General features: G+C 38.7%; 1 protein-coding gene across 2 annotated transcripts; it reads left to right on the top strand.

The window, feature by feature from the left end:
- The first annotated feature begins 3,135 nt into the window (after positions 1-3,135).
- LOC138602842 (MAGUK p55 subfamily member 2-like) lies at positions 3,136-21,047 on the top strand. Of its 2 annotated transcripts, none has more exons than XM_069674426.1 (14): positions 3,136-3,193; positions 9,209-9,257; positions 10,750-10,850; positions 10,969-11,124; positions 11,684-11,854; positions 12,033-12,140; positions 13,272-13,391; positions 13,593-13,724; positions 13,865-13,967; positions 15,714-15,782; positions 15,988-16,149; positions 17,089-17,291; positions 17,733-17,861; positions 18,038-21,047. In XM_069674426.1, exons 2-14 carry the CDS (start codon positions 9,227-9,229, stop codon positions 18,212-18,214), a joined length of 1,662 nt encoding a protein of 553 aa, XP_069530527.1. In that variant the 5' UTR covers positions 3,136-3,193; positions 9,209-9,226; the 3' UTR covers positions 18,215-21,047. The 2 variants fall into 2 exon arrangements, with proteins under 2 accessions (XP_069530527.1, XP_069530526.1); XM_069674425.1 differs by having other exon boundaries at positions 3,154-3,336.
- Positions 21,048-23,108: the final 2,061 nt, after the last annotated feature.

Here is a 23,108-nt window from a genome sequence, read left to right as displayed (position 1 = left end):
CTGTCTATCTCTAGCGAATCAAGCCTGTCAAACATCTTGTCACTAAAGTTTCAATTATACATTGCCTACACAAAGCAGTATGGTCAATTTTGGGGGAACTATTTTCAGTGGCAGATTAATTCTTATTTGGTGCTCTTTTGAGTATAAACTAAGTCAGATGGGGCAGGTATGAGGGACGAAGTGAAAATAAGTGTGGGTTTTCATAGTAACCCAGTGAACTCAGTATAATAATGTTGCTTATTGGTGTGGTGTTTTAATAGTGTTTGGACAACAATGAGCTGATGAGAGAAATATGGTATATCAGGCTTTGGATCACAGACTGCATACACAAGAAGAATACATTCAGTATTGATTTTCAGACATTCATAGGTTTTGTTGCAAAGATACATAATTTATTAATTCAGGACACAGAAGGAGTTGGTTGCAACTCCTCAAAAAAGGGGATTGTTATCGTCTTTGTTAAAAAGTGTACTGCCAGATAAAAACATATTGTAGGACTGGCAGCCCCAACAGGCCAACAGGCATCTAACTTGTATTTCACATCATGACCCCTTGGGTTGCATCTATGGAAACAACTAGTGGATCGTTTTACAGCATATTAAAGAAAGGGGCTCCCTTCACAACAGAGCAATTACATGAAAGGCTGTGAGGGGTTTGGGTCAGATCAGAAGGTAAACAGAACAGATGACTGAAAGATCAGTTCCCGAACGTTTAACATCGTCAGGGACCAAGGGCCATTTAAAATAATGAGGAATCAGAAACACTCGCACTAACATTACTTCAGAGACAGAAGCTGAACTTCATATGCCCTCATGGACTATAATACTATTGCCTAACTTTTTTTAATTGGTGACTCTGTTGGACTCCAGACATTGAGGATGTGACAAACTGATGATAATAGTATCATGTTCATTTCCAGACAGGCCTGAGATGTTTTTAACAATATTATCATCATATTTTGCCTCATTACTAGACTAATACAAAATAAACCCCAGGTTATAACCAATAACACAGATATTACCCTGTTTTCACAAACTATTAGTCCTATTACCAGGTTTTTACTAAGTTGTCATATAGATTCCACCATTCACCACGTCAAGGGAAGACAGCTGTGGCAATCCAGGTGTTAAACTCAAATCTCTCCACTGCATGCTGCAATTGCACTGTTTTCACACATATGCCATCTTTTCAACTACAGGGCAACAAGAGGGCTCCTTTTAACAAACTGAAAACATTTAGTTTTTCAGTTGCTATAAATGGAGGAAGTAACAGATATAAGAAACAAAAAGTCACTGGAAACTTCCAACATGACTTTTTTTACCCTCACATAGTATGATTGGTAATCGAACTCGCAGGCTACAGTCACAGGATATTCCCTAAAAACACACTACAGTGTTAGGTATTACCACAAACAGACCGTTGTGTCATCATTTTTTGGAAAATCTGGCCAAACTGTAACCCAAAAAGGTGTTTGGGCTTAAATAAATTACCAACATTTAATTTTGTTTCATATGGAAGGTGAAAAGGGTTTAGTCCTTCTCCAAGAACTGCTACTTCCACACCTGTCCAGACCACACCACACCTGTCTGCTGCTGCCAGTCTCTCCAGTCCAATCCGTCATTATGAGGTAAATTGCCAGAGGTTCATCTCACAGCAAACTGATTCCAGACCAGATCTGCCACAGAGTTGAGTCCACTTGCACAGTGAGTTAGTCCATAACAGGAACAGATCACAGAGTCACTATAAAACTGGCCCTGACACTGCCTGGATGCTCTCTAAACTGCTTATCTGCCCCGTATCCAATTTGGATCTGGTTAATGTTGTGGTTAATTCAGTCAAGAACCGCCCCTTGTCTCTTATTCAGATTTGGTCATCAGGGCCAAAGAGATCCAGGCTTCCGGAACTCGTCGTACCCCGAGTAAGGCAACGGAAAGAGCAGAAGAAAAAGCATGCTGTTTTAGATTTAGCCATTTTGGTGACTTATAGACGAGACACACATACACACATACATCCCCACTACCAGTACTGCCTCATGATCAGAGATGACTTATAACATACTCTAAGTGCATTTTCACATGTCTCCTGTATCATGAAATATCATAAATTAATCTCACAAGTGGTACAATCAGAATAGATTGAGTTGTAGTTTTTCAGCTTAGAACGATCCTCTGTTTCCCAAATAAAAAATAAATGATTTCATTATGAAGTCCCTCTTCAATCCTCAATGCATCTTGGATAAATTAAAAAAGATAAAGCATCATCTGTGTACCTGGGTAGGATGTGCCTCAGCTTGGGTCCCTGATTCGGCACAGTACCCCCCGAGTATATGTCCTTGCCTAGTGGCAGGGAGGACCTCACAGTGGACAGTGTTTAGGCCCATGATGGCCCAGTGTGGAGGGCCTCTACGAACAGGGCAAGAGACAGAACCAAGTTGGAAGGATGTCACATAATGTTTTGCTGACATGCAGTAAAAAAACATGTAGATATAAGATGTATAGATTTGATTGAAATTGTAATTTGAATATTTTTTTAAAATTTTACTTCAGTACCCTGACCAGTACCCTAGTGCTATCGGGATGTTATTGAGCAGGCCAACCAAATTGTATTTTATTTATCCAAAAAACTACAAAGGTCCTAAAAATCCTGCTGTCATTTCATCCAGAATCAACATTTTCAACAGTTTTCACTCCTCCGTTCACAGCATGGCGGATTTTACGGCTCTCCGGGGACCATGTGGTTACTTTTTGTTTATTTAATGCAAGGCAGAGAAAACACAACAATAACATCGCACTGGCCCTTTAATATTCCTTTTATACAGGTCGCGCATCGACAGACATCAAGAGCCAACATGTTAGAAAAATATAACCGGAAGTTTGTTGGATCTGCCTTCAGAATTATGTAACATGATAAATGTGTCATACTCCCACCGAGCCTACATCATAGTTTATGTCATATAGTTAAGGTTGTAAAGCTTCATTCCATTCTATGTCATGATGATATAAATAGTATCACTAAAGTTCTTTATTGAAACGTCATGTACAGGCGCCAAATGGCTTTTATTTTGAAATATTCCCGGAAATCACATACTTTTTCCTGCGTAATTAACAATATTGATGACAATTCAAAAAAACAGACAACAAGGAGCGCACGAGACATCACAGGAGCTTGGGAAGCTTGTTTCATTGTGCAGAAGGTAATGTAAGGTGCATTACTTTTTATTAACATCGCAGACCGTTACTGTTACGCATCTTGTGCGTCTTTTTCTCTTTCTTCTCGAACTGAGGCTGGTTTGCTTAAAAGGAGCAGCGAACGTGACACTGGACTGGCTTGACAAAGGTGCGTGTGCGCGTGTGAATGTTTATAACAGAACGCTCATAAAAAACAAAATGCGTTATCTGGACCATATTAAGCGAGCCAAAAACCTGTTTTGTACCTGCTTTTTGTTTATATGCCTCTGTGTGTGTGTGTCTGTGTGTGCGCGTGCGCCATTATGCTTTGTTATATATGACTCCAGAGGATAATTAGAAGACCCTTCTGCTTTTGTGTGCGTACCGTATTGTGCATATTTGTGTGTAAGGTGATGGTTACACATTAAGTCATGGTAATGATCTTACAATATCAATAAAGTTAACATTTTAAATAACGTTATTAATGATAAGAGCCTATGAAACGCGCGTGCTTATGGGGCTCAGGTGACGTCAAACAAAAAAAAACAAAAAAACGTGACAACGCACTTCACATCCCCCACCCGCTCAGACGTGTACACACACACACACACACACACACACACACACACGCACACACACCCTCTTACTCATGGGATTAGCGATTATGGTTAACATCAATGAAAATTTTTTAAAAACATTTTTACACTGATGCCTTTAAATGTCCCACAAAAGCAAACAGGACCATCAATGAGAAGATGTACTATTCCTGTGTTGTTACTTTTATTTCCTGTTCAGACAAAGCGATTTACAGCACTCAGACCGGAAGTGACATTATTTACATTTTCGTTCGTTCGTTTGAGAGTTTTAAAACCGCATGAGGCTTTTTTTGTTACAGAATACTGCTTAGTACAGGACAAGATCAGCAAACAAATAAGAGGACTGTATTGTCCACAGGGGTCGCCAAGATCAACACAAGCTGACAGATCCTGTCCAGAATAGCTTTAACCATGGAAAATATGGAAGAAAAAAAAGAATGCAGATTGTCATTGTTCAATCCAGACAACTTACTTTAAAAGTCATTTAAAATAAATAGGTTTGTTGCATAAGGTGCAACCAATATATGTAGTTAGAGGACATTAGAACACCTTTTATGTTTGTGTGTGTGAGAGAGAGAGAGAGAGAGAGAGAGGGAGAGTGCACCTGGCAAGTGGAAACATTTGTTTCTTTACATACTGGCGCAGCAGAGCAGATGGATGACGGTGGTAGACAGAAGGAGGAGGGGAGAATAAATAAGGGAGCTGGGGTTGTGTGTGTGTGTGGGGGGGGGGGGGGTCAGAAGAACAAGAGGAGAGGAGGGAACCTGACATGTAAGCAATAGGCAAGGCTCATGGTAGAGATGAGAGTTAGAGAATGGGGCAATGGGGTTAGTTGATGATGTTGAGGATGGCAAAAGTGGGAGAGGAAGTACACAAGTGGTAAAAAGTGAGTGAGCAATAAGTAGGAAGCAATTGATGGAGGGAGAAAGGTATGAGAAGAAAAGAAGCAAGCTGAGGAGGAAGAAAGAGATAGAGGGTAGCAGATGGAGTTCACAGCAGTGTTAGATCAGTAATCACTGTGAGAAGGTTTTGCTATTTTTGTAATCCATGTGAAAAGAGGCTGTGCAAGCTTTAATGAATTCCTCCCACTGTTTTGTATTTTGCTGCACTTGGCTTTCGATTATCTGTTACCAGTGCAACAGCTCCTCTTCCTGGTATCCATAGGTAAAAAATAACAAGATCATTTTATCAAATAAATTAAACTCAAAAGTCGTTTTTTGTACATACTACCATTTTTATGTGTAGCCCATGTACTGTGTGTACAGTACGTACAGTATTTACAGCCCATGTACTGTACACACAATGTACATGCAGTACATTGGCCACACATAAAAAGGGTAATTCAGTAATATAAAACAATGTACCAGGTTGAAGAGTCTCCAATAATGAAGGAAGCCTGAGGAAACCAAAGTGTAAATAAGTCAAACTTAAGAATATAGTTAATTAACGTGTTGTTAAGTTGTCTATTACAAATTTTGTGGCAGTTTTTTTAAGGTAAAAACATTGAATAAAGCAGTTTGACATTAAATATAAATGCTTCTCCGACAATTTCTCCAGCTAACTACCTTTGCTCAGTTTTTACCAGGAGCCAAATTATCTGTAGGGGTCTCCTCATCTCCATTGAAGTGACCTGGATTTAAACTGGTAAAAAACAGATCATTATTCAGATGACGGAAGGCGCACAATCTAAAGAGCATGGCGCTAAGTGATTTAGGGCCTGTCTGACGCACTTATGCTAGTTACAGGGCGCACAATCTGGGTGCAAACCGAGGCGCAGGGCACAAAGAGGTTGCCTTAAATCCCTGGATTATTCATAGGCGTGTTTTCGGCAATCAAACAAATCAGAGTTTCAGCTCTCATTCCCTTTAAGAGCCAGGTGTGCCTGCAGGCAGGCGTATTGCTATTTACACGGCGGATTTCAGTCATTCTTCTTTTATTAACCGGACTCAGACCGACATATTCAACTTATTTCTTTCCACTGTGTCCTTGAACACGCAGATAAAAACACAGGTTACTGTACGACATACAGTATGTTGAAGAACGGATTGATGTTAAAGCCACTGAAGCGATCCCACTGCCCAGCAGATACGAAAATGAAAAGAGGCACGCTGTGTACATTTATACACGAGGCACAGCAATAATTATTTAAATCCGCAGACAGACTGGATCTAATGTGTATTAAACTTCTGTGCTGACCAAAGAAAGGTAGGCTTAAAATGTTTATTTACTTATTGTTGCTGCTGGATCACATGGCTGTATTGTCTCCTGCGTGCGTAATTGGCACTGGACAGTGTTTTAATATCTGTGGGCATGATTGTTGGTGCCACAGGGAGTTATGTTTAAGTATGGTTATTAATTTACCTCCTAGTTGCGTGTGTGTGAGTATGTCTCTGAGTAGGTTTCTGCTGCACTGCAGGATATTAGTCAAGATGTCTTTGCAGATAAGTGTCACCCTTTAACAACAAATTTCCTTCCAACTAGAGCTGCATGATACATTGTTTTAACATCAACATTAATATCCGAGTATATGCAAATTGTCACATTGCAGGATGTGAAATTCAAGGCAAAATGTGATCTGCTGTGCCTACATAATTTAGAGAAATGGTATAAACAAAAAAATGAGCTACTTTTGATCCAGTTATATTAATAGATATGAGGGTTTATTTTCACTCAGATTTTTAGTAATGCTTTATGAGACTCCCAACTTTGATATCATCCATTGTTACTATTTGAAGCCAAACTGGGACAATTGTGAGTTTTATAGTGTGTTATTAAATCTTGGTGCTCAGCAAAACAACAAAAAGATTTGTTCCCTAATATATATATGTGGGACTTTGGGCAATAGCCAATTACTTTAGGCAATGACTATAGACTGGTTTCATAAGGATGTGATATAGGGTGGAAGGTTGTTTGTAGCGGCTTAATAAATAAAATGAAACCAAAGCCTGTCAAGTCTTACCATTAGAGATGTCCAACCAACTTCATGCAAAATGCAATGATTGAGTGTATGCAATGAATGAGTATAACATCTGTCACTGGTAATATATGTTAGGATGGAATGCTGAGCAGAATCTAGTGATTTATAGAGTGGAGGCTGAGGCATGTCTATAGATAACATCTTCGTAATCCAGGACAGACATCTTAAAGTATCTGCGTTAAAGTGTGTCAATGTGAAATATATATTTATGACTCAGCCTAATACCAAGCCATATGTATTCTGAGACCAAGTGACTGTGAATTCATATTGGTATTATATTAACTATAGTCACAATGTTTCAGGTGAAAAGCATGTATTTAATGTTGTTTGCATTCTGTGCTAATTTTAAAATTAAAGGTGCATTTTTAGTTTAAAAAAGGGTTTATGTAGAATTTTAGTGGCTGTCCGGTTTCACCAAAGCAATACAGAACTGTACCATAAAGATGAGCATTACAGTTTGTTAATAAGGTTGTAAAAGTATTAATATGAAGTGTGAACAAGACAGGAACCAGGACTGAACCTTCCTGACCCCTTTCCACAGTGGTACAAATACAATTCCCAAAATCACTGATCTGAATCCATTTGCAGTACTTGTCAAAAACATCACATAGCTTCTGTAGGAGTATAGCATAACTAACGGTGTGGAATGCTTTTGTTAAATCAACATAGAGGGCAGTATTTCCTATGGTTGAAAGACAGAGGACGTCTTACTGGGAATCAAACAAACTGGCACATGGGCCTCATGCCAGTTTCCTGTATGCATTAGGTTGCTGTGGTTTCTTTCTGGTCAAGCAGTGTTTTGTGGAAGAACGTAAAACAGTGGTTATAGTCTGTGGTTATCTTTTAGTATGTTAAGACATGGAGCTAAAAACACCTAGATCAAAAAGTGTATATTTGAAAAGTGAATAAAAATTGGATAAGAGGTCAGTTTCCAAAGAGCTTCTGATAGAGCTCCTGAACAGGAAACACAAAGCAGATGCAGGAGCAGTCGTTTGTTGTTTGAGGTTGACAATTTTACCATCATCATTTGTGCCTGGAGGCCAGATTATCTTTCCCCACGCAGATTGTGCATTATTCAATGTTTGAAACAGTAAAATGGCTCATTAAGAACTTCAACCTTGAGACTAGATCAACATATTTTGTCATCATGGGTTTTCCCTAAGTGTTTATTTTCAGTAGCCTGCTCTGTAAGATTCCTGTGACTCGCGAGCAGCAGTTTATATTTTATGTGCATGTCTTGAAATAGAAATGTCATACTCTTTTACTTTGAGACATTCATAGCCCTGACTTATAATTTGAATATACAAATTACTGAAAGGATCTGAGGCACTCAGAGGGGGAATTCTTTAGGGCTACAGACTCATTTTAAAAACGTGCCTATGCGTTTTAGCCATTGAGGCCTTCATCAGGGCAAGTACAGATTTTAGCTTTTCACAGATACATTGTTGTTATGTATGCTGCCAGCATGCAGCAATAAATTGCAGTGTACAGTAATTACAATTCTAGGGATATGTTTTAAGTAGTTTGTTGCAGCTATCTCCTCCTGTCCTGTGTCAGGCTGCATCACTTTAAAACTTTATGGTTTTCTTGGTCCAGAAAAATAAATTAAACTTTTTTCACATCTGTCTATTTGACTTGTTTGCCGAGTAATGCATACTGTCATCAAATAATGTATTGTGGGTATATACATGTTTTTCAGATAACACTTAAATCCAGTCAGCCCTCCACTGTTTTCTCCTCGTCACGTTAATACGCCTTTACAGCTATCACCTGCTCACGCTCAGTGTTTATGTGTGTGTGTGTGTGTGTTTGTCTTTCTTCTCCGCTGTCTCACCAAATTACCATTCTATTGTCTTGGCAATGTGTAGATTAGTTACGCCCACACACACCCCGCCCTCTCTCTCCTCACTCTTTATTCTTTAATTTCTCTCGTGCGCGCATTTGCGTTGTGGATGCTCAATTCCAGAACTATCGCTGGAGCTCTGCCCCCCTTGTTGCATCACTGCATGATGTGTATGTGTTTGTTGTGCTGTGTGTTGGTGGGACACATGTAGCTTAGAACTTACTGTAGAGACATAAATGGCATCGCTTTTCTTTTCTAACTCTCAGCATAGGTGTATTGTTGCAACTGCTTACTTTAGTCATTAACAGCTGCAGTGGAGCAGTGCTGAGGTTAAGTGCCGTGTTTTAGGGAACCTCTTCCTGTATCTTTTCTTTCTTTCTCCGCAGTATGTCAAACAAGTACTTTAATTTGAACAAAGAGACTCTAGATTTTCTCTTCCCTCAGTAAATATTACTCAAGAACTGCAAGTGTATCTAAGGAGGAGGAGACATATTGTACACTTAAAACATAACATAATGTCACCTTTTAGCTAATGAACTTAAAAACATTACCCACTGTAAGAATGGACTCTTTACTCAACTCAAATCTTGCTCTTTTTTTCCCTCTTCTGTTCTCTCTCTCCCAGATTAACTGAAGCTCTACCATGCCTGTGGCCTCCACCAAAACAGAGCCTGGTGAGACCAGATATCTTCCTCCACATTAAAGCTTTATTCATCCCCTCTTTCATATCCAATTTTTAAAAGGGCTCTTTACTGGGTTATAAAAGGAATACTAAAACAATAATACCTAGTTTCACTTGTTTCAGTAGTGTTTCAACTACAAAATACTAAAGTAGAATGGGGTTTGTGTCTCTTGTTTGTGTGTTAGGTGTTTGCAGATGACTGGAAAGAAGGTTTAAAGTAAAGTTAATACAATTTTCCAAAACAGTTGCTGAAAGTATCTAGATCTAACACACTTCAAAATGTGCATGGGCATGGAAAACCTGTAAACAACTTATGTAAGATTTACTTTCTTTCTTAACTTTGTCCAAAACAATGTTAAGTATTGTTTACAAAAAAAGTTAATTAGTTAAAGCCACATGCACAGGAACACATGTTCGAACATATCTGACTTATTATCCTGTTTCACATTTTAAGACATATAATGTTACAATGTTGGATGTCCATACTAAACATGGGTGAAGTTTCAAATCTATAGATACAAGTATGTTGGAGTAATCCCCAGGCTTCTCAGCTCAGTCTGCAGGCTGCTGTGAACACCAGGTTTCACACAGTTTCTTCTACATGCTGCACTTTGTATCCTCAGCAGACTTCAGAGAGCTGGCCAATCAGAAGAAAGTGGGCTTGTAGGGGCGGGGTTTCTTACAGGGACAGAGCTGACTAAGTCATTTCAGGCAGAGGCTGTATGAGGGCCTGCACAGAGCACCAGAGTGAGAAAAATAATGAGTTATGCTATAGCTAATAATATATATAATATAGCTATTCTATGCTAAGCTACTCCACAGGTATCACAGAGTGAAATGTGAAGCTTTAAATTATATACCCCATAATACCCCCCTTTAAGGATTTCCCTGTGGTGTCAGTAAAAGAGACAGTAGGGCAGACAGTCATGCACACTAATGCACATTATATCCTTCTCCTATAATTCAAACCACTGCAGGGAAAATGAAAATGACTTTCAAGTTTTAAGTCTTTTATTTGTCATATGCACACAAATTACAGAGAAGCAGTCACTGGCAATGCTTTTCTCAATTTTGAGGCTCCTCAAACAATGCTCAAATAGTAAATCAAATCAAACTAGTATAAGAGAATTGCAATAAATAATAAGCATTTACATAGTGCATTAGATTTGTGAGATATAGGAATAAAATATATACTTTATATTCAAAATTAATAAAGTAAGGTAAAATGTAATATTGGTGTAGGTGGGACATTATACTGTGGTAGTCTAAATAAACATTTTGGGGAGGGCTGAAACCAAAACATTGGCGGTTTGATTTTACACCCCTTGTGGAACTAGAGCCCACAGCTATATTAAAGAGCATAGAAAAATCCAAAAAGAAAGCATTGGACATTTTAAATACACAGTTAAAGCCTGATTACTTTTATTTTCATTGTTTCTACATCTTATTGGCAATCTGTGTGTGTGCCTGTGTCTGTGTTATAGTGCCCCAGGTCTTGGACGTTATGAGCGACAGCACTACCAGCTCCACCACGGCCAACGACCTGGACCTCATTTATCTGAAAGGCATAATGGAGAGCCCTCTGGTGTGGCACACATATTCACACACAATTTTGCATACTATTACATTGATCATCTGTTCATGTGGACATAGTTGTAAAGACACGTTTATCATGATGTCATGTCTGTGTATATGTGTTTAAGGAACAAGAGGAGAGCCTGAAAGAGCCACGACTGTCACCAGTGAGGGAGAACAACGTAGAGCTCCTGCAGGAGATCCTCAGAGACCTTGACCCTTTCACAAACCGCTCGGACACTGCAGCTGAGCTAGCCCGCATACTTACACAGCCTCACTTCCAGGTACAGAACACACAGAAATACACGTAAAAAAATATAGTCCACCATCAAAAGTCTTAAATATGGATTGTATTTAAAGCCATAAATTAATGATCCGTTTGTGCTCCATTAAGTTGTGTTCAACTTGTTTGATAAAGTTGATTTAGGTTTCTGTTTCATGTAAAATAAATGCATGTTTATTTCGATTGACATTACCTGCTATTATTGCATCTCTACAAAAAACATTGTCACGGGCAAGAAACATCCTACATGTAGGATTGTAATAAGCTTTTCTGTTTGGGTGATGTTTTAAATTATTTTATTTTATTATCATTATTATTTTTATTTAAGATTTTAAATATACACAAAGAAATGTGTTTATCCTGTTGTCAGCAAGTTGAACACACCTTGGCACAGAGGGTATATGGACCATTACTGCTGGTTGTTTTGTTAACCTGACAATAAAACGTGTTTTAATTCTTTTCACACATACATAGTTAAAAACAGAATTTGACAACAAAGCAAATATTGACGCTTCAGATTTTTTATGTCTAACGTGGATTTTTCCCCCTTTTTTTATCAGTCTCTACTTGAGACTCATGATTCAGTGGCATCCCAGGCATGTGATAGCCCACCCCCCAGCCCATGTGATTGTGTAGATCATGAGCTGGAGGACGGCCACAAACACAGCCTGCACCCACCCCCTGATGCAGTACGCATGGTGGGCATACGCAAAGTTGCGGGGGAGCATCTGGTGGGTGACATTAAAGCATATACACAATTGACACAAAATATATTCCTTATTTTTTAGTTTTGAGTGTGTGTAGTGTAGTGTGTGGTATAGTTTGGTTACTTACTATAGATTGCTGATTGTATTTTTTAATAATACTGTTGATAATGGAAACAATAAACTGCAAATTATTTTGTTTCAGGGTGTGACGTTTAAGGTGGAGGGTGGTGAGCTTATTATAGCCCGCATCCTCCATGGAGGGATGATAGACCAGCAAGGACTGCTGCATGTTGGAGATATTATCAAAGAGGTAAGGAAGACAGTACTGCTGTCAGTCTAAATTTAATCAAGCTATTAATCTAATTGAAGAGCTGCAGGTGAACCACCTATTGGGGAAGCTTCCTGTTAATGAGATAGCATTTCAGAAAATATGCATGCAATAACATCTGCACCACTTATAAAATAACAGGTTTCTGTATGTATTTCTATGTCAAAAGGACTCCTCAATCAATGCATTTATCAGAAGTATGTACCAGAAGACATCTCTCCCTTTCTCTCTTTGTATGTTTCTGCTCTCCAGAACATGTGTGTGCAGACCCTTCTCACGACAGGTACTTGGTGGGTAGAGAATGAGAAGAGATTTTCCACTAATTGATTGATCGTAGATGTTTTATTCTCCTACAAATAAAACATCAAAGATCAACATGAATCCTAAAACTCTGGCTGTGGCTATGGGGTTAGCCTGGTGCCCTTCATTAGCTTCCTCTAGAGAGCATAAACTGAGATGGAGCTATCAACAGATGCATCAGTGTCAGGTGTGTCACAAGGGGGTGATTTCTTCTGATTAGCTTGGCAAGCATAAGCAGCTTCTTGGTGTTTTGGCTGTTACACAGCTCTTTGGTTGATAAAACAGAAAAAGTAAGATATCCTTGTCTGATATTTTGCTGTGGAGGGGCCTACGCATACCAAGCAATTGTTATGTTTGTGAAGTCCTTGAAAACCAGTCATTATCCATTAAAGGATGATCATTCGTTAATGTGTTTGTGTGAGGAGTTTTTCGTTGGTTATGAAACAGACTGAAATTAATTCTGATTACTCTATATGACCTGCAAAAGTAAACCAGACCATCAGCGACAATAGTGATTATTTCTATATAGTTATTTTTAATGCCTGAAACTGCTGGCGGGGGGTAGGTGTCAGACGAAGTGATTAACTGCACGCTGCCTTTGTTTACATTTTACAGGGCAAAAATTTAAAGACAGTTTTTAAAGACAGCAGGATGTGATTTTTTGTTAAAAACAACTTAAGCATGTCAGGACAAAATCAGCAAAGAGATAAGAGGTACAGCTTTGTCCGCAGGGAAAAATCAACACAAACCCAACGTTTCTCACTGTAGCTTTAAATTTGTCAATTAAAAAACATTACTTGAATGTGTTGGCAGGTTAATGGACGAGAGGTGGGCCGGGACCCCAGGGTGTTGCAGGAGGAGCTGCAAGCAGCCAGTGGAAGTGTAGTATTGAAGATACTACCCAGCTACCATGAAGCCATACCGCCAAGACAGGTGAAAGATGCAAACACAATACGCAGAGAAGACATTCATGGCCATACAACCAGTCATACGTGTAGCAGGTTAAAGTCTATTATGAAATGGTCAGATATAATGTTATATAAATAGCACACTCGTCAAATAAATCATTGGGAACCAAAAATAGACAAGATGGTATTGAGATAAAGACTTGTGTATATTTCTGCATTTCTCCAGGTATTCTTCAAGTGTCACTATGACTATGACCCAGCCAATGACAACCTGATTCCCTGTAAGGAGGCGGGCTTAAGGTTTGAGACAGGAGACATCCTGCAGATAGTCAACCAGGATGATGTCAACTGGTGGCAGGTGGAGTACATAATGTGTTAATGTGTTCACTACTTTTTAATTCTTTACGCTCTCTGTGTTCTACAGAGCTGTTCAAATTTAGACTTTTAATGTGTTGGTGTGTGTGCATGTGCGTGTGTGTGTGTGTGTGTGTAATACAGGCTCGTCATGTAGAGGGTGGCAGCACAGGGCTGATTCCCAGTCAGATGCTAGAGGAGAAGAGGAAAGCCTTTGTCAAGACAAATGTTGAACTTGCGCCAGCAGGTAACCATAATAAAGACAAATAAGAGGAACAATAAAAATGTGTAAAGGAAGTGTCAAAGAATATTTATGAAAGCAGGGGTAGGCAACTTTGGACAAACCAGCAAGAGTTAGCTTTGATAAATTGTTCAGCATGGGCTTTGCGTGTGCAATCACATGTTCAAATTGCAGGACGTGCCACTTCAACAAGGACTTAAAACAAATGCTGCAACTTTTCTTCTGCTCTATACAAAATAAAAAAACCCAGATCTCATTTGCAATCACCAATTTACAAGAAATCTCTGTATAAAGTCACAGTACCTGTACACTCAATAACCATAGTTCATAGTAAACTGATTATTGTGCATGCAGGGATTGCATCTCCTGGCTGTAAACATGCACACAACGCAGCTACAGTCACAGTCGCCTGGATGCCAGAGGTGTTTAAGCAGGTGTGGCTGCTTTGAGTGCTTGTATTAATGATCAGCTGCAATTTGTCCCACTGCTACTAACGTTGTACACTGAACAAAAATACGAACGCAACACAAAATGGGGAAAGGGAGAAGTGCTCACTAACACAGATTTAGACAAATTTGTGAACAATATTTGAGAGAAATGGGCCTTTTGTGTACATAGAAAAAATCTTAGATCTTTCAGTTTAGCTCACGAAAAATGGGAGCAAAAACAAAAGTGTTGCGTTTTTATTTTTGTTCAGGGTAGCTATGTTGAACACTCTGGGGGCGTTCTGTTGATGCGCTGTGCTATGCATCTTTACAAAGGAAGAGTTGTGTGAGTCAGATGGTCCACTTTCATTTTAAGTTACTGTCACATGGCTGGTCTGGGCTAATATAAGAAAAGCTTAACACACAAAGCATTCTTACAAAATTTGTAGTGTCCAGATTTGTCTTATCTCTTGCCAGCATACAGATAAATGCTTTTGGCTCGAGTTGACAGATTAGACAGATTTACTATCCTCAGCCATGCCAGGAAGACTTTTTAATCTTCCTGAAACATGTGTGGTAGAAAGAGGATGGGGGGCTTGTTAAGTTGGACAAAAATATACACAAAATATCGATCCTGCAGTGGCTTAGCCTGTAATTGGGAAGCAGGACTGATGACTAATCCATCGAACGTCAGTGCCTAAACTAGTGCTATGTGTCAGGTTTTAGGATTTAAACCAAAAGGGGAGAGGACCCAGGCGCAGACTTTAAGAAGAGCATTTAATGAACACAAAAAGGAAAACCAAAAGGCAGTGCAAAAATCTATATTCCAACAAAAAGATAAAAAGGCAAAATCCAAAAGGCAAAACAAAGGCTTACTTTGAAATCCAGGTAGCAAATAGTCTAAGGAAAAGTAAAACAGCAGGTCTAAAAACACGGAGAGCCACAAGGAAACTTAGGGTTGACCAAAGTTACACAAAAGGTCTCGCAGGAATAGACAGAAGTTTCACTAAGACAGACAAAATGACAAACTGATACTGAGACTAAATAAACTTGGGAGGCGAGGCTAATTAGACACAGATGAGATAATCAAGAGGCAGGTGAAAACAATAAGGGCAGGGCACATAATCAAACACGCAGGAAACACAAAGGCAGGAAGTAGAAGATCACGGGAGACAAAGTGACCAAGTAAAACAGGAAATGATATAAACAATGAAACACAAATGAAATACTTAACTAAACAAGACTAAATCAAGACAAGAGCACAGAATAAATTAAATACAAAACTAAAAATGACAAGTCATGACACTATTCTGCATTTATGTCACAGGAAATCTTTGTACTGGAGTTGGAGGGAAGAAGAAGAAGAAAATGATGTATGTGACCACCAAAAATGCAGGTAAAAATGCCTTATGTTATCATTTGTTGGGCCTTGTGGATAAATTATGTCTATATATAGATATAGTTCTTATTATGTTACTATTGTTTTCTTTTGTGAAACAGTTACTGTTTCCTCTTCTTTTTTCTTTTTTTCTTTTGCATTTCTCTTTCCATCCTCCCCATAACCTTTCCTTTATTCGTTTCTCTCTGTCATCCTCTTTTAGAGTTTGACAGACATGAAATATTGCTCTACGAGGAGGTGGCCAAGGTCCCGCCTTTCAAGAGGAAAACTCTGATTTTGATCGGTGCCCAGGGTGTGGGGCGACGGAGACTGAAGAACAAGCTTCTACTGAGGGATCCTTTACTCTTTGGCACCACCATTCCATGTATGAAATCTGATACGTTTCAGTAGGTCATTGTTGGGTACATGGAAGTTGTATAAAGATTTCTGTGTAAATGGGAGTAGGGACAGGTTAATGGAAATAATACAGTATGATTCTGGTGAATCCTTGTTTATTGCCAAGTATGTTTACACATACAAGGAATTTGTTTTGGTGATTTTGGTGCAGAACAATTAACACAGAACTAGAATAAAAATAAGTAAAATACTTAATAGAATAAGATAAAAAACTGGCAATAAGAATAAAAATATAAAAAGCAATACGTATAATACAAAATATGTACATGTGTAATTAAAAACTGTACAGGTGTGCAGGATATTGGTGAGTGCAAAAAAGCTTACAGTATAAAGTTAAAGTTAAAAATAGTGCAGTGTACAATATAAGAGTCCAGTGTGCGTTAATGTAACGCATAGTCTGAGTCTTAAACATTCATGAAATGTTGAGTGACTGAGGGGCTGGATGGCAGTTCATGTAAAGTGAGGGGCTCGGGGCCTTGTTGACGAGGTCGGGGCCTTGTTGACGAGGCTGGCAGCAGAGGGGAAGAAACTGTTCTTGTGTCAAAATTAATACAATGATTCAATTTTTAATTAAAAAAATGTATCGATAAACTAAAAGCTTTAACCCGAATGGATGGAGCAAATGAATTTAGGGGTTTGACACGATCTAAGGTCTGAATGCATGACTCCAAAAAGCAAGTGGCCCCCTTCAACTTCGGAATTCATACGTACTCCAACAGACACCTCATCATATGCTGTTAAAATGTAAAACCAGTGTAAAACCAGTGTTTTAATACAGACATGATTTACATAGGAACAATACTGGATTTGATGGAGGTAGTTAGATTGAGCATGTATAAAGCAGAGGTATGAATCCCTGCATCTGCCTGCATAAATGATTTGAGGTTTTTTTTTGCTGACCGTCCAGACACCTCCAGAAAGCCCAAAAAGGGAGATCGTGAGAGTAGGATGTACGCCTTCACCAGCCGCAGCAAGATGGAGGCAGATATCAAGAATGGAGGCTATCTTGAACATGGAGAGTATGATGGCAACCTATATGGAATCAAGATCGACTCCATACATGAGGTGGTGGAGGCAGGACGCGTCTGCATACTAGATGCAAACCCTCAGGTACACACATACACATCAGTGCGAAAAGATCCAAAAGCAAATTAAAATGTATGAACACTGATTGGTCTACCCTATTGCATGTTCGTGAGGATGTACTTTGTGGTGTTGTTGAAGATTGCATTATGCTTTTTAGCCTTCATGTACAATGACAAAAAATATTCATCCACACTCCTGTCACTGGAACACTATCCACTAAAAGTTCGCCACCAAGAACTGTCTCAGAATGTGGTTTAGCTTGATTAAGCCTGATGAGTGTCATGTGCCCTGCTCAAGGGCATCTTTCATCAGCTGACGCAGTAGGAAAGTACAAAGTAAGAACTTTAATGTGAAAAGCCAGGAAGCCCCAGCCAGTTGTTGTTGTTGTTTTAATCATATTTTTTTTTACTTTCTTGAAACACTCTTTGTATTAAAAAGTATTTATGTGGTCATGCTATGTTCCAGTCTCTCAAAGTGCTGAGGACCTCTGAGTTTTTGCCCTACGTAGTGTTCCTTCAGTCTCCAGACTTCGAGGTGCTCAAGGCGATGAACCAGTCGGCTGCAGAGGCAGGCGTGGTTACTAAAACCCTGACAGTAAGAAATACTCATGATAAGTTCATGTACATGTAGAGAAAGTTAGTAATTTTCAGCTCAGGAATAAGTATAGAAGTTAGTATTGACTTGAAAAATTTTAAAGGAAAGGGATTAACAAAGAACATGTTTAATCAAATAAAAACACATCAAACAAAGTCACTTGTTTACTGTTACAGGATGGGGAGCTGCAAAGGACGTGTGATGAGAGCGCTAAACTCCAGGCAGCCTACGGTCACTACTTTGACCTCAGCATCATCAATGACAACCTGGATGAGACCTACCGCACAGTCAAGGCCGCATTGGAAACAGTTTCTAAAAACCCCCAGTGGGTCCCCGTCACCTGGGTTTTCTAGAGGGCACTTGTGGAGGACAGAGAAGGGAGGGGCCCGAAGAGGAAAGGCACTGAAAATATAATATAGTGTAAATAGTGGATGTGTTTCTGAGATTTTCAGTCTCCACCAACATTAAATCTGATCTGACCCTAGCAATAGCTTAGCATCAGAAGACTACTTTTGGTTAAAGTAGCATTTTTAGAGGAGATTATTGGATCTTATTTGTGTAAATAAGACATCCATTATTTAAACAGTAATACAATTTCAGGGAGGGAGGACAGGAAGGAGGGAATAGTGAGAAACAAGAATGGGAGAAAATAGGAAAAAGAAAGGTGGGTAAGATGAATGAAGGTCAGTGTGTGTGTGTGTGTGTGTGTGTGTGTGTGTGTGTGTGTGTGTGTGTGTGTGTGTGTGTTTGCGTGTGTGTGTGTGCATGAATTTTACAACAAACCCTTTTGTATGTTTTTAACTTATTTGTGCCATTACTGATGATCATCAGCAGATTTTGTCTCTGTTTACATTTCATGATCAGTGAAAGCAGCACTGACAGTTACACCTTATCTGCAAGATATAAGTGCTAGGTAAATTAAATAGCAAACCTGATTATTAAATTCACCAAAACTTTGAGTTAAGATGTTGAAAAATATTGACAAATGCCTTTTACAACCTCCAAATACAATTCTTAAAGCTCTTTGTTTATTAACATGGCAGTCTCAAAGGTCTTTAATTTACAATAACGTAAATGAAAAAAAAGAGTTACTGGCATTATTCCATCTTTTCATTAACTTTTATTTGACTTACACATGCAATGACTCAGTTGCTGTTTAAAGCACAACAAGCCAAATATTTCCTGATGTCAAATTTTATTTTTTCAAAAATGTAACTAACTTACAAATTTAATGTGTTCAAGTGCCAACAATGACAAGCAAACTTTATTGTCCATCTGTTCAGTGTTATAAGCATAGACTATGCTATTTTCCCTTCAATAGCCTTTTCAAATAATATTGTGTTCATTATGAACAGAATACCAGGAGGAGTAAATAGAATGGTAGAAAGAATATCAACAAAGAGAGCTCTTGTGACTGAGTTAGTGTGAGCTCGCCAGCTACAGCAGTTCACCAACTAGCCATGAAAGTCTACACCTAGCTTTTAGAAGTACATATTTTGCCAAGATAACATGAGTAATCTTCCTGTACCACTAAATGGTGTGACTAGGTCCTTATAGGTCAACGCTTAACCTCAACAACCACATAGTGGTTTAAAAACTCATGTAATACAGTTTGCACCTACAGTTTAGAGGGCCCTTGCCCCCCACCAGTGTCAGTGTTGTTGGGTTGGTGCTACAGCAAGGAGCAAATAATAGTACCAATTGGTTACCATAAAGCATTCAAACAACAATGTATTGGGACAAAACTGCCTAGCAGGTGCAGGTTGGTGCTGATGCAATGTAACAAGTATAGAATATCTTAATACAGAATCATTCAAATACATTAGCCAAGATCTAAACACCCCTAAGAGGGGGCAACACACACACATAAAAAAATTGTATTTCAAAAGAATGGATAATTCTGTTCAACACTCATACTGTCATTGCTAATTTGCACTTATTTTGTTGTATTTATTTTATTTAAAATAGATCCTTGTTGTTTGTTGTTTTTCCTGACTCAGCTGTACACAGTATGTAGATAGCATGTAGATATACTATGATATAATAGATATGGTTATGAGAGTCTTGCCTAGTATTAACATGTGACACTTTTGAGTGATCATAATATCATCAGTATAGACATGTATACAGTCACTTGGGAGTGAACAACACAACAACAAATAAGTGTAGACAAAATTGAAGCACTTTAAAACGAAAGTGTAAAATTCTGTAGAGAATCAACATTTTTAAAAATGGGTGTACTTCCTTTTTAGTTCAGATGTTGTGTTGAGCACATTTAGGCCACTGTACATGTGACACTGTCCATAGTGCCAACTGCAGCCTGATCCTTGAGCAGCTTGTTTGTACTCAGATATTTTATTGTGGCAGCTACTGAATACTTTTGATGCACAATGAATTGTTTAGGGGTAAGGAGAACAATAGTTGAATTAGCAGAGACCTTTTCAGTGGCTCATTCTTTGTAAAATTTCTATTTATGCTCTAGTTTTTAAAAGTGGCTTGAACATTGCAGATATTTGACAGATATATTAAGATGTCTGGAGTGTTGTAACACACCACATTTGTTGGTCTCTCGAGGACATTCCAAACCTCACTGTGTCTTTTTTTCTATGAAATGTCATGAATGCAATAAAAACATTTTTTCCCTGTATCTTTATTTAATGATGTACAATTATATACAGCCATAATTTTGAATTAATTTGGCTTCCGGCCAGTTCCTATGAAAAAAGGTTTTTCACTATTTTGTTTAAGTTAATGAAACAGGAAGTTGCTCTAATTTTAGGTTTACTGTACATGTGTACTCTGTATATGTGCTATATACTGTTTGTAGTGTTGAAGGGTTTTATTTAAAAATGCTGCAGTTCAAGAGGGTACAATTTGAGAATACATTTTTTTAATTTAATTAGTCAAGCTCAAACCCCCTGAAAGTTTCTGTTATCAAATTTTGTCCCCTGCCCCAAACCAAGATAATCTGATGACATCAGATGTTTTTACAGGCTGAGTTGGATAGTGCTCCTTTAAGTTCAGTCTGCATTTCAAATATAACCCTTCAACAAAAGCTGTACAGTCAAACATGGCTCAGAAAATAGAATCAAGCTTGAACCGTGTAATTTAGTTGTAGGACTTATGATTGTAGAATCATTGCTCATGTTTCTGTCTATACTGAATAAATAATTCTTTTGATTCAAATCACTTGTGATATCTTTATATTGCCAGCTTTCTTTTCTGTGGAGAGATTTCTTCTCTCAGTCAACAGTTACCCTTTTTGGTGATTTAGTTAAACTATTACAACACAAACAACAACAACAAGCGAGCATGGCTTTAGGTTTAACTATGGGTTTTCAGAACTATGAAGTAAGTTCACATATTACGGGGGCACATTCTGCTAGGTGTTATGCTGGACACCACCCTCTACTGAGCATTTTTTGTTTGGGATAATGTATAAAAGCACCTTCTTTCGACCTTATTCCTAGGCGCGCTGTTGTAGATAAAATTGTGGGTGCAACTTCCGGTGTGATAGGAGGTAGTATTAAGCTAGTTACTGCCGGTGTCCAGTTTAACTGGTGTTGAATTAACTGGTGGCGGTCACAGATGTGTGTGGGCGTGGCCGTTGTACACACACGAGGAAATAAACGACTCGATTGTACTTCGCTGCTTACTTCTCTCAATCAATCGGTGGCTTTTGAGACATTGTAAGACACACAGTTTGCTGGAACATTAATTTTTCTGTGGACAACATTACATAACAATAAGGAACCGTACACTCGCCACCGCCGATCGCTACAAACGTGTCGTCTCTGCTTCTGTTTTCTGAAAATAACGTAATGCCACGGAAACATCGAGTAAATAGAGAGGAAAGTCAAATCGGTAAAAGCTTCACAATAACTAAAACTCAATACATCTAAAGCATGGGTCATCTGTGGTGTAAAAGAACACATGAACTGGTCAACTGAAGTTTGAATTAACTTGTGATGTTCCGCTGTGGGAGGCTGTGGTTGCAAAGGCGATCTCAGAGCTCGTTTTTGTGATGCCAGAGCACTGACGTGCACAGATGACAAAACCTTATTCACAAGTAACTGTCAAAAACGGTTGAATTCAGTTTCTACGTTACCTTGCTGCACAGTTTAAGGGAACTCCAACCTGCAAATCAGTTTTAAACGATGTGTTATGCAAGTGACTGTGACGATACCTGTTTAATGCTACAATAAACATTGTTCATGTTTTTTTTTTTATAATACTTTCATACAGAATATACGTAGCACACTGAGTGTGAAGTATAAATGTATGCCCAGCTTAAAGCGTAGTGGAGATTGTTAAAGGTGCGTCAAACTGTGGTGATACGCCCCGGTTTTGTTGAAAAAATACTGTGGTAAAGTAAAAGTACTAATTCATTGTCTTTACTCAGTTACAAAAGTACAAGCTCTGAAATGAACTCAAAATATACAAGTAAAACGTTTTCACTCTCTTCTCCCTGTTATAGACATCACACTCAATAGATGCCCTTTGTCTTCGTCTTGTTACATCTGTTCTGTGTGACATGAATTGATAGATACAGCAAGGAATTGTCTTTTTTTATAGGCCCTTTCCCACTGGTCCAAAAACTCGCTAACACCGGCTGTTTTGCTTTGTTGGAAAGGTTACAATGTGCATTCAGACCCGGGTCATATGACTCTGCAGTAGATCCGGGTAATTATCGCCGAGAAGGGCGGAATTTGCGCCGGGTAAGGGGTAAAGATTAGCGTGTGAACTCGGGTTTTGTGTTCCCATCGTTGCTGATCGGAGCCGAAGCGATGATTACCCGGGTCTACTGCAGAGTCATTTGACCCGGGTTTGAATGCCAATTGTAACCTTTCCCACTAAACAAAACAGCCGGTGTTAGCGAGTTTTTGTCCAGTGGGAAAGCAGCTTTATTGTCTATTTAGATTTAAATCTGTTTTGCGATGTCGGGTAGGTGGCAGTGATGCACAATAAAAGTAATCACTAACTCCACTCAAATGCTTAAGTAACTAACTTGTTTTTAAAAATTTGAGGAAAGTATGAATATTTGTGTTGAAATGTAGGAGGTGAACATGAATAGTTGTCAGCAAAATACACTGAACAAAAATATAAACGCAACACTTTTGTTTTTGCTCCCATTTTTCATGAGCTGAACTCAAAGATCTAAGACTTTTTCTATGTACACAAAAGGCCTATTTCTCTCAAATATTGTTCACAAATTTGTTTAAATCTGTGTTAGTGAGCACTTCTCCT

The sequence above is a fragment of the Semicossyphus pulcher genome, unplaced genomic scaffold, assembly GCF_022749685.1.
Source record: "Semicossyphus pulcher isolate SPU_LCO1_2020_fin unplaced genomic scaffold, fSemPul1.0.p SCAF_23, whole genome shotgun sequence".
Classification (NCBI taxonomy): domain Eukaryota; kingdom Metazoa; phylum Chordata; class Actinopteri; order Labriformes; family Labridae; genus Semicossyphus; species Semicossyphus pulcher.
This window is presented reverse-complemented; position numbering and strand designations above follow the sequence as displayed.

Excerpts from the sequence above, each read along its gene's own strand:
- LOC138602842 (XM_069674426.1), top strand. The coding sequence starts at position 9,227 with ATGCCTGTGGCCTCCACCAAAACAGAGCCTG. Across the intron at positions 13,725-13,864 it reads ATGATGTCAACTGGTGGCAG|GCTCGTCATGTAGAGGGTGG; the intron begins GTGGAGTACATA and ends TGTGTAATACAG. Across the intron at positions 13,968-15,713 it reads TGTTGAACTTGCGCCAGCAG|GAAATCTTTGTACTGGAGTT; the intron begins GTAACCATAATA and ends TTTATGTCACAG.